The sequence below is a fragment of the Hakea prostrata genome, chromosome 2 (assembly GCF_041222555.1).
Source record: "Hakea prostrata isolate BN-2017 chromosome 2, UWA_Hpros_2, whole genome shotgun sequence".
In the NCBI taxonomy this organism is placed as follows: Eukaryota; Viridiplantae; Streptophyta; class Magnoliopsida; order Proteales; family Proteaceae; genus Hakea; species Hakea prostrata.
The window spans coordinates 73,854,739-73,867,383 of NC_142601.1; the positions used below are offsets into that span (position 1 = coordinate 73,854,739).

Below are 12,645 nucleotides of genomic sequence, written 5' to 3' on the forward strand. Positions count from 1 at the left end.
TGGGAAGGTTGGATCAATATGAGAGTTTAGGATTTGAGAATTGATTGGATGAGAACCTTGAGATTGACGTATTAAAGGGGTCCAAGATTGGGTGAATGCAAGTGATAATTTGCTTGAAGCTTGATTTGTTCCCAAAATTTTATGCATTGTGTATATTGGCAGGAATTTGAACCCCCCCCCCCCCAAAAAAAAAAAAAAAAAAAAAAGAAGAGAGAGAATATTGCTCTGCTGTTTTAGGCTACCTAGTAACCACAAGTACGCATGTAACCCATGTTTACTTTTGCGTCAATCAGTAGCCCAAAATAAGAGCATGCGTGTGCACTTTTGTTTATGATCTTGTTGAGTAACCGGGTACCTTCACAAATGTAAACATCAAAAGTAGTTGAAACAAAAAAGTTCATAGAAACAAAGTTTGGGGGTCAAACACTCAAAATATTGTAAACAGGTTTTTGGGGGTGCCAAAGGATATGGGGTCCCTTATTAGTGAAAAGGTAATCATTCGGTTAACCTATGAAATTAATGAACTAAGCTCGATGACCATAGTTCAGCTAGACAAAGGTAATTTGGGGTGAGATCCTTTACTTTCACAGACACTTGAGGGTAGCCTTATGAGTAAATTTATGACATCTGAGTGTTATTGGCAAGAAGTGTTGGAACTAAAAATCAAAGGAAGATTGAGAGGCAACTTCTTTATAACTTCTATCATATTGCATGACTAAGCTAGGTTGTTGTCTTTTCTTTTCTTTTAATCTCTTAATGGTGCCCTTTGCTTTTTAGTTTCTTGCTTTTCTTTTATCCCTCGAGGTTGAGCACTATCTTAAGTTTGGGGGTGTGATAACTCTATGAAATAGAGTTAATTCTAGTGATTTCATACCTGAGATAGCGTGATTTAAGAGTGACTTCTTTTTGTTTTAGTGATAGTTCTCAATAAATTTTGTTTTAGTGAATCTTAGTGCTTTAAGTCTTGTAAAGGTCTTTTATGTTATTTTTGCATGAATTTTCCTTGAATTAATGGATGGAATTAATCAGCCCTCTTTTTCTTGGCATTGTAGGAGAAGAATTACAATGGATGAAGAGATGACATGAGTCGTAGAAGAGGAACAAAGAACAAATATATTCAGATTGTTGTAGAGATGCTGCAGCATTACTGCAACATAATTTTTTCAGGTTGAAGACACATGGCATTATCAAGTGAAATCACCAAAAAAGGGGCCAACCAGTTAGATATTCCTCTTGTCATTATATGAAGGATCTCAGCCATTGATCTCAAAAGAAAAGGTTCTACTCCTACAATCTATTTTTACTCTATCACTTAAGAAAGTTTGGCAGTAATTAAAAAAAGGAGGCAAGAAGGAGAGACACAAAGAAAGGAATTCGGCCAAGAGGAGGAGCTGCTAGAGATAGGGAGTTGGAACATTGTGGAAATATTCTTCTAGTTCTCTATTGGGTTTTATATTTTCTCTTTCTTTGTACTCTACTTGAACTCTTTTAATGGCTGCATTTATTTCTCTTTTTTTGAACTTTAATATGAGCTAGTTTCTTATTTTGTTGGGGTGATAAAGTACCCATCCCTGTGATTTGAGCTATAAGATATTAAGATTATTCAGTTTGTTATAACTTTGTTGAAGCACAATCTATTATCAATGTGTTCAACATGCATGTTTTTGAGTAATTTCATTTATTGATTGGTCATCATTGAATGAATGTTGTGATTTATGTTAACTTGAAAGTTAATTGGTGCTAGACCAATGTTCAGTTGAACAATGTGCGTTAGCTTGATCCCTAGGTGGATTAGCTAATTAGCGGGAAGGATAGGGATATTCACTTGCCTCATGTAACCACCATTGGAACCTAGGCATAATTCGCATCCTCAATTCAATTCCCCATAGGAATATGATGGTTTTAAACTAGGATGTTAATGCATAAATGGATTAGAAGATACCCGTGTACAATTTTATTCCAAATTCTTTGATAAGGCTTGTGCTGCAACTTTGCCGTAGCATTCATACCACTTATTGTAGTTCTTTCCATTGCATGCTCTCCATTTTATGATCTCTCGTTTAATTCATCTGTTCTTTATTTAATTAGTTCATTAATCAAAGTAATTTGGTCAATCTTGCTTAAATTAATCTCCCTTTTACATTGAGATTCAAGGATAAAATTCTCCGTGGGATCAACACTCTACTTATTCTTTACTACTTAATTGCGACACGTGCACTTGCGTACCATTTTTTGACACACGCAAACAAAGCCCCTAGTTTAGAAATTTCAAACCCCATGGTTTGAGTTGTAGCTTTTTCCTGAAGACAAGTTAGCCAAAAGATATGACATTTACATATCCTATATGCTATCTTGTCTAGACCAGGTGGAGATTCTCATGGTTTTGTAACTCTGGCTGAAAGTAACACTGCTCAATGCTACCCTCAGTTGGCAAGGCATAAGGCAAATCAACGCAGTCAAGGGTTATCAAAAATTAAGGCAGCACCAACAAAGGTGGGGACAGGTGATATGGCGACACCAACCAAGGTGCCCCCAAAGAGACTGCTTAAACATATATGCACGCCTTGACAACATTGGTTCCATCTAAGCATTGATCATGAACTTGGATCTTACAACTACATCATTCATGTAACTGATGTCAATTGTCAAGGTACCCGTAGCTGTTCAGCTCCAAATCAGCAAACAGAAAAGCCTGAGATACTACTTCATGGGCATGTAGAATCTTTAGTATTTGGTTCTATGGAAATACTAAACAAAATTTACCTCACCAGAAGAAGCCATGAATGTCATTAAGCAAGCTATTGAACCTTTGTGACCACCAGTGTACCTTCGGACAAGCTGCCAATGAACAAATTTCATCACACAGTGCACCTAAAAAAAAAGTCGACAGTAAAAAGAAAATCAATATACAGGCACCCTGACCTTCCAAGTTATCATTGAAAGGACCCTAATAACACCATCTGATCCACCAAAAGCGACAAGGGGACCATCACCAGCAGCAGATCTGGAGAGGAACTCCATACTGCAGAGAATGAAAATATTTGCTCACATATATAGACATAAGAAACCTTTTCAAAAAGAATAAACAAGTTAGGAATATTGATTACAAATAATAAACCTGAAATTCAGAAGATTTCACTTCCAGCATAAAATCTGTAATACTTGGTTAGGTGAAACCAGTTTCCTGTGTCTCAGTTATTTGATAAAGCACGTAACTTCTGTCTTTCACTCAGATTATAGTGCATATAATAAATTGTGCTATTTTCTAGGTTTTCCGGCAAACAAAACCCTAGCATTCCTGTCTTTCTGTCATAACACTTGACAAGCTAGGATTCTATAACAGAGAAACATCTTTCATTTTACTAAAGCTACGTTGCATAGATTCTATTTTGTCCAACTGATCTTATAACAAAATGAATTGATGTAGAATTCGAAGATAGGACTTAAAGTGGGTTGTTGAGACTTAAGAGAGATGTTGAGGCATAGTCATCCTGATGCCTATGCAAACAAAGATGAAGGGGTAACACATGGCAACACCAACAAGATGACTAGGAAATCAACGTGAGAGAAATGTACCTAGGTATCTATTATAATCATAATTAATAAATAAACAAGGAATGGATAAGATTGTTATTGTTGCACTAAAGAATCAGAGCAGGATCAATAAAATGATGAGGTGCCTATAGAGTTTCAAGTGCTTGATGCATCCACTGCAAAAAAATGAAAATTTGTACAACAAATAAAAGACTAGCTCTGATATATTGACAAAAATGAAGAATTGAAATGATGCAAAATAATCCCCAAGATATACTTTTCAATTAAGAAAAAGTCTAGGATTGGATTATATACATGTTGGACCTTTGATTTTCTACATAATAAGCCACTTTTATGGGCCTGAAATACGTGTGATTATGTCGCATACAGGATTTGTTGTTTTAGTATCATACTTACACCTTCAAAGAAGACTTACATAAAACAATTTATAGGCTAATAAAATTCAAAATAACCTAAACATAAACCTACGATTTTAGCTTCAGGTCAAGGGTACCTAAACCTCTATATTGTTGATGATTTGTCTTGTGTTTGATCAAGATTGGCTTTTGCTGTCTGAAGCCTGAGTGGTACTATGAAGCTTTATTTATTATCTGTTGTGCAAGAATCAATATGAATTCTAAGTTCTCCATTCAAACAAGCAGCTGTCCAAGGATTTCCTCAACAAAAGTAAGTTTGATCCATCCCTACCCTCCAAACAACCAAACCCAAGAATTCCCCCACCTCTTAACTTCTTTCTGAAACCCTAAGCTCATCACAGGCTAAACCAGCCATCAAAATCAACCCATACTTGGACTGAATCTCCCTACCGCTAGGAAATTGAATCCAAGCCCATGCCCAAACTGCCCATCCTAAATCCTAGAACCCAAAACCTCCTAACCCGAAATTGCTGAAATTTCATTCCAAATCACTTCACCATTAAAACTTAACATAACCTTCACATTTAGACTCCAAACTAACTCACTTAAGATTGCCACATCAACAGCCTTGGATCCCAAACCCCAACCCAATTTGACCATAAAACCCTTTTTTTTTTTTTTTTTTTTTTTTTTGGGGGGGGGGGGGTTGGGTTTAACAAGCTGAACTACTTGTGCAGATCAGAACTCGGTGATTTGGCTTCTAGTCAGTCCTCTATCGATCAAGAACCACATTATCACACAGAAATGAAATTAGAGTATCTTGAAGATAATGAAATTGATGACGGGTGAAACTAAAAGATAACAAAACCAATACATTATGGGTACTTTAGGAGTAGGCTCTATTGCATGTACATCTAGAGGACATCTTTTCTCACAGTGGGTGAGAAGGAAAACTTTGGTCACAGTTAAAAAAGTCCGGAAATTTCACAAATTTCAACGTGGCCGAGAGGAAACAGAAGTGAATCCCAGAATCATCACTCCTGGCCAAAATTTCACTTTCTTATTAAAGTTGAAATTTCGGAGATTTCTGTCATGTATACACTTAGGACAAAAAAAACATTGTTTCACTTGCTAATTCCACCCATTTCAGTCAAATTGTTTGCTTTCAGCCTTTGCAACACCACCCCCACAAATGCACTATGGTGAGAAAATTTTACCACTTTCTGTGTGTTCCACAATTTCTTTTTAACCCAAATAACATGTGAAACAAATGTAGACTATGTTTTAGCTGTAGCAGTAAATAACGAACCAATTGAGATCTGGGGAGTAAAAAGATCGAGGGGCAGGCATGAAAGGATTATGGGAGAAATCAAGAAGTCGATTATGAACTGAATGAAACCAGTTCATTTGAATCTTTAAACATGAAATTCCCTCAATTATTCTCACGTGTTTTATAGATTACTCTTGATATAACCTCAGATTTTTTTATTTTTATTGTTTACATCTTCCTTTGGAGACAGTCGAAGTAAAATTTTGGTGAGAAGGCATTCATGGATTAGGGTTAACAAGAAATGCAGCTTTGAAATTTGAATAGTGTTGTAAGGGAAAACAAATCCACATAGCAAATGCCATTTAGTTGGACAAGGCTTTGTTACGTTGAATTTATTAAGACACTTGACATGCTTCGAACATCTATGCCACAAATATGCCAAATTAACTTCACTGTTCTTAGTTCATACCAATAGTTAAAAATGCTAAAGAAAGTAACAATTGACAGGACAAGAAAAATGAAAAAATGTAAACATGTTTGATCTTTGTCTGGTAACAAGGTCATGTTAACTAGGCTAGCCATGTGATGCAGCAAATTAGGATGGATGTAACCATGTAAATGGTTAGAAAGTGAAGTTTAAGGTTTCCTAAATATTACATGAATTTAAGTGGACCAAATATAGGAAGCTGTCAGAAAGTGAATTCAAGGACTAACGTTTTCTATAAAATTACATGAATGCCATTTCACTAATTCATATGATAGACTCTAGAGGCACTAGTGTAACTCGATGTCATTCTCAACTTTTCTTTCAAGACACTTCTCTTTCTTGTTTTGAGCCAACTTGACCAAAGAAATGAGTCTGGTAGTCCTACAACACATGGACCCACAACGTCCGCCAAGTGACCAGTCAAGACCAGAGACTAGGTTCACAATGCCACATAACAAATACCACCAACCCCCACTTAAAAAATAAAAATTTAAAGGGAAAAGCACATACACCCCAAGAATATATCAAATTGGCAGACACCCCAAAATGTCACTTAAATTTGCACAATGGTACACTCCGTTAGCAAATTCTGTTAAGTCATGGATAGATAATCTCATAATTCCAAAATTGCCCTTAATGTCTTGTGACTTTACAGTATTGCCCCTAACCCCTTGCCTATACTTTGGGAAAATTTCCTTGGTTTGATGTATTGAAAAGTATTTACTTCATTAACTTGTTTAAGAAAGTTCTTGATGGGTTCTCATTTTGAAAATATTTACTTACTACTTACTTAAATGTATTTTGTTCAATCCTAATAAAAATTTTGACTAACTACCGAAAATATTTTTTCAACAATTTACTCCTTAATACCATCAAAGCTTTGCTCAATTGGCAATGACCAACGCCTACCAGTGGGGAGGTCAGAATTTGATCCTCCTTGATGGTATTGTAATAGTCCCCACACCCTATTTCCAGTAAATTAATATAAAGTACATTTTTATAAAAATAATAATAATTACTCCCAAAATTTAGTAACCACTACTCATTTTTCTAAAAGACTTTTAACGAATTTACTCCTACAATTTTAGTCCTCATGCTTTATTTAAATATTTTTTTAATAATTCAATCTTATAATTTTGTTACCACTCCTTATGCTTTTATTTTGTTGATAATTTACTACCTAAAAAATATATATAATGGATAGCAAAAACCATTGTCAAAATTCACGTTATTTAAAAAATATTGGTGCAAATTTTAGAATTGTCTTAATAATATGCTCCTCAAAAAATCTGAATTTTTAATTATTTATTATCATAAAAATTTAAGATACAACGAATAAAAAAAAATTGTGAATTTTTTCTTTATTTATTTGGACAAATTCCTTCACTACGTCAACTAAAGAAACGAGAGTAAGGAAGTAAAAATCGGAAGAATCTTTGGAATTTCTCAAACCTACAATAAATTTGGGGAGAACCGTTGGGTAGAATCTACAATAAACTCAACACATTAAGAGTAATTTGGTAATTATCGGATTATCTAACCATAACTTGACGGAATTTGCTAATGGAGTATACAATTATGCAAATTTAATAGACATTTTGGGGTGTCTCTGCCAAATTGATGTACTTTTGGGTGTCTATTCTTTTCGCTATTCATTTTGGGGTGTCCCTGAAATTTTCCCAATTATTAAAAAAAATGACACAAGACAAGCAGCCCAGGTTTGACAGCCCTACTCAATGCCAGGGTTATTTTGGTCGTTTTAACAGCCCTACTTAAACCCAGCTGGGCATAATTACAATTAGGAGTCCAGATCTATTTTTAAATTATTATTCGAGTAAGTCTAGGTTGAAATAAGTAATAGTCATACTTACGATAGAAGTCCTATTTAAATTATGTTTTTTATGTTAAGTCCTGCTAGGAGTCAGGAATAAAGGCTATAAATAGGCAGCCTATGCGTGTAACAAACACAAATTTGATGAATATAATTCTTGAGAGTTTTGTTGCAAGGAGAGACTAAGGTGTCAAGCATCAAGGGTTTCAGATTGAAGGATCCATTGGCAAACAGCTGGGCTTCCTTCACTTCATCCATTCCCCTCCATCCCACCCCATCCATATTTGTTAAGTAACCATTCATCTTCTACCATCTTACGCTGCTGTTTTTGTTTTCCTATTTTTGACTTTTCTAGAGACCCAAAATTCAAGGTCAGATCTATGCCAATCTAAACAATAGATCTGTCCCAAACTTTAGGAACCTCATTGTCCCAACCCTAGTGATCTTCCGTCCCACTTTCAGCCCTATTGGACCAACCAAACCCTAGTCCAAGCCCTAATTCCTTGATGCCCTAGATTCCCAAACCCTAACCCTAAAACTGTGAAATCCTAATCTTAGATCCTTAGAACCGTTACTCTAAAACTATAAAACCCTAGTCTTAGGTCCCAAACCTGATCATGAATCCTAGTTCATTCCCTGTTGATCATCTAAAGATCTTGGAACAAGTGTCCCTCATTCACTTGCTGCTACATTAAGAATCATACTGGAGCATTCTATCAACAATGAAAGTATGAACTCTCATACAACAAAGACAACAAGAGAAACCAGAACTTGCCAGAGAAGAGACTTGTTGTCAAGGTCTTGCTTCGGCACATCGCGTCCACGCATCGTTACCAAGTCCAAGAATATGGCTTTGTTCTCACAGCATATGACAAGAAAATGTCTTCCTCTCGTGGAGGGAGGGGGAGAGGCAAAAGCCAAAGAGTGCTGATTGACCGTAGATGGAGCCTCAGCAGCTGCAGAACGGTTACGCCAAAGTTGCCAAAAGCGTACATCATCATCATAAAAGTTAACCTGCTTAACACTTTAACAGAAGAATGAGTCAAACAAGAAAGTTCAACATTATGTAAAAGCCAGGAGAAAAGAAGAAAATTGTACATGAACAGAAAGATCCATACCTCCCTCCACGCATGGCCTCGGTTGGTTTTCCTTTAGGCTCTATCGGCCATATTAAAAAAATAAAGGAAATCAGAATTAACAGGCAAGCCATAATATAGTACTACTCACAAGTTCTTATACAAAGTGAGGGAAATTACAACCTGATGAACATATGCCAAACGAAATGCACAAATAATATTGTGTAGAAAATTACAACTAAATAGAGCTGAATGCATGATCATTTGATAAAGTGAAAGCAAACGAACACCAGCTACAGATAGGCCCCTCCTCACTTCTGATAACCCAAATTCTGTAGCTGATATACCAAGGTACAGCAAGGACTAAATCCTACTTCATACAGTATTTTCCGTACTTCTTTACCAAATTCTAGTGGGTTGTTCTTTCCTCCTTTCTATTCAACCAAGGCAGAAGGGATTAAGAAGATGAGCAAAGAAAATGTGTAAGGTGTATAAGGGCTGGCAAAACAAAGTAAACACATCTGTCAAAGTACTCGCCAAAGCAGATAATAATGTTATCAACTTGAAAACCATGAAGTATAAACCTTGTGACATTTTTTTTTTCTCTTTCCATTTGATGGGCAGAAATAGAAAGTATTTCATTAATAAATATAAAAATAGAGAAGCTTTAAACTTTCTTCATTTGTACAAAGAAAGATAGAAAAAAAAAAAAGTGCACATAGGAGCGGAACCAAGATTCAACATTGGGAGGGGGGGGCAAAGGTTGAGAGTCCCCATCACCTCCCTGTTGGGGGAGCACTAATGCTTTTTCACTACACATATTGTGTGGCCCCATGTAGGACCTAATAGGGATTCCAACTCTTAATTATTTTATCATATTAAGACGTAGACCCGCATGTATTTTGTGGGGACCGCACATTAAAAAATAGGTATATTATTGATAATGATAATTTTTCCCTTGACAAAATATAGGTAAATTGATAATTAGTTACCTTACTAACTATAAATATTTCATTCACAACATAAAATCAAATAACAAAATTTGTAAAAAAAAGAAAAATAAAGAAATAGAGACTACAAATCAAATAAAAAGAATAACCAAAAAAAAGGAGAAAAAGAGAAGAAAAAAATTTTGAGAAAGAGAGAGAATACCTAATTGTGCAGAAAGTTTTTTCCAAATTTTCTTTAACCCATGTTTGTAGAAAGAGAAGAGAATAAATAGTAGGAAGAAAAGAGGAGAGAGGAGAGAATAAAGAGGGATTAAACAATTAGTTTCTAATTTGGAATGGCATTTATACCCATTATTGTACCATTAAAAACTATTCTCAATATTGGGGGGGGGGGGCAAATAGTGATAGTTGACACATGGGAAGAGACAAAAACAGGAAAAAAAATAAAGAAACTAATCAAAATTTTCAAAAAAAGGGGGGGCCATGGCCCCCTCCGGCCCCAATGCAGGTCCGTCTCTGAGTACACATGTCCTGAAATTTTCTCTCTTCTTTTTTGTCAAGACTCCAAAGAGACAACTATAGCTCTCTAAAATCAGAACGTCATATTTTGAAAATATTTTCTGAACAACAAGCCCATTGGATCAAAGAGAACCAGTAAGCACATACTCTCAGGATGTTACTTTCATATTCATCAAATTTATGCTTTATACTTTGTTAGCTACTAAAGGTGAAAATAGATTTATGTAAAAACTTCAACAACATTTTCCCTTCGAAACTTTACTGAAGGGGCCATATAGAAGTCAAATGTAGTAATCTTCTCATTCCAAGAAAGTCTTCAATGTCTTTCTTCCCACAAAACTATGAAATAGCATATGGCAGCTCCTTAATATTTTCAAAGCAAAACAAAAACTTGATAATACGATATTGACAATCATTTTAAAAAGAAAAGACTAGAATAGAAAATTTTGCTACATCTGAAAGTCCAACCTTGAGTATCCTTGCAGTCCTCAGGTATGAAAACCACTGAGAGACCAACACCTATCAAACTCTTAAAGACCCCAAGGACCCAAGGTATCCCAGCAGGGAATACAAAAAGGGCATCCATGATAACATTCTGTATAGTGAGAGACAAGAGGACACCAGGGTATTTAGCTCTCAAGGAGTTCATGTTCAAGTATCAGTCCAGAATTTTCATATTGCTCCTCTAACAAACATCATATCCCATAGTTGTCAGTGTGATGCAGGTCCGACACCAAATTGGCCAACTTCCATTTGAAATCAACTTAGGGTTGATAGATATGGGTGTTGGGCCTTTGTTCAGCAGGTTTATGTGGTAATGGTCCAATTCTATGGGCCCATAAGTATAGTATTTAGGTCAAGTACGAAAATAGGTTTTTATTTTAGTTTAACTGTTCTAATTATGTACATTCCCCAATTTAAGTTATAAGGTCATAATAGTCTTTTTCTTATGTTTTACATTAGTTTTAAGAGTCTATGTCGACCCAGGATATGATAAGCAGTCCTTTTAGTTTAGTCATAAAACTCCTATTTGAATTTGGTTTAGTATGTGTACAAGTACAACAACTAGGAGAAGCAGTTTCTAAGTCCTAATTTCACTAGGACTTCTTATGTAAGGCTATAACTAAAGCCCTAGGAAGGTAAGAGAGGACAGAATTCAGAATATAATGAATAAAGAGTGATTGCTGTCTAAGACTAAGGGTAGTAGAGCTTCTCATTTGTGGTAGGGATCTCCAAGTGATTGAGTAAGCACCCTAGGGTTTCCATTTGAAGGATTCTCCTTCAGTAGTGCTTGTAACCTGCCTCCACTTATTTCCGTCTCCATCACACCCCAACGCAAGGTTTGTGTTATAGGTAATTAACAAGTCAACACTTAATTCCATTCCCCTTCTCATATAACCCTCTTTTTATTTTTCTCAAATTTTCGATTGTTTTAGAAACCCAAAATTCAAGGTCAAATCTACGCCAATCCAGCCAATGGATCTATAAACTTTAGGAACCTCATTCCCCCAACCTTAGTGACTTTCCATCCCATTTCAGCCCATCAGACCAACCAAACCAAACCCTAGAATTACCCATCCTTATTATTATCACCCTATTTTCCCTCCAAATATAAAAAAATAAAAAACCCCAATATCTCCCAAACCAGCCATCCAAAGTTATTGAAACTTGAAAAGATTATTGTAAGGATCAGAACATAAGTCACTCTCAAGTTTTATCCCATTCCCCTAAGTTTTCATCCCATCTCAAATCTTCCCATATCAACGAGTTTATCAACCTCTCCTAGGATGGGTTAAAGTATCCTTCATGCCCTAAATATCCTTATATCTTTATCCATCTATATCCCATCAAAAACCAAACCCCAAGCAAGGAATTAGAACACAATTGTTAGGAACCACTTGGGGAACAACCACCCACACACCCTAACCCCAAAACTTTCAGGAACCCTTTCTTGATCCCATATGAGTTGATTCTCTTAGGGCCTGTTTGGTTACTCAAGTCCGGAGATTTTAAATATCTAGAGATTTCAAATCTATAAATTTCAAATCTATGGAGTCATGGTTCATAAAATTAACTGTTTGGTTAGCCTGAATTTTTTGAATAAAACCTGTAGATTCATCCTGAAAAAACATTTATAAAATCATGGTTCAAATGTTTGACGCTTTATAGTAGTGGTGAAATCTCTGGATTTCACCTCATACCCATAAATCTACAAATTCACGTTTTAGTGTAAAAAGGTGAATCTCTAGATTTCATGAATCCAATGATCCACACAACCAAACGGGTATAAATCTCCCATTTGTGAATCCAGAGATTTGAAATCTCTGGATTCATGTAACCAAACAGGGCCTTAAAGATCTTGGAAGAACTAGCCCCCATCTACTTGAGGGTACATCACAGCGTCATCTAGGCACCTAGAAACCTATGGTAGTCTCAAGTCTAGGTTCCTTGCAATGCAATGGGTAACCTAAGCATGAAACTTATTCCATTTTCAATCAAAGAAGAAGAATGTGACTAATACTGTAAATTTGTAAGAGTTATGAGCCACCTAAGGAACCTAGAGTCCAGTTAGATACCAAAGTAAAGTTTCTCTTACTCAGC

General features: G+C 35.8%; 1 protein-coding gene across 1 annotated transcript in view; it reads right to left on the minus strand.

The window, feature by feature from the left end:
- Positions 1-12,645, minus strand: part of LOC149026428 (Transducin/WD40 repeat-like superfamily protein) — a 51,404-nt gene that overhangs the window by 37,433 nt on the left and 1,326 nt on the right. The window contains exons 3-6 of the mRNA XM_089146707.1: positions 8,618-8,657; positions 8,275-8,523; positions 2,923-3,022; positions 2,764-2,838 (exon numbers count right to left, since the gene is read on the minus strand). Coding sequence (XP_089002833.1) covers positions 2,764-2,838; positions 2,923-3,022; positions 8,275-8,523; positions 8,618-8,657 — 464 coding nt within the window. The remainder of the gene's footprint in view (positions 1-2,763; positions 2,839-2,922; positions 3,023-8,274; positions 8,524-8,617; positions 8,658-12,645) is intronic.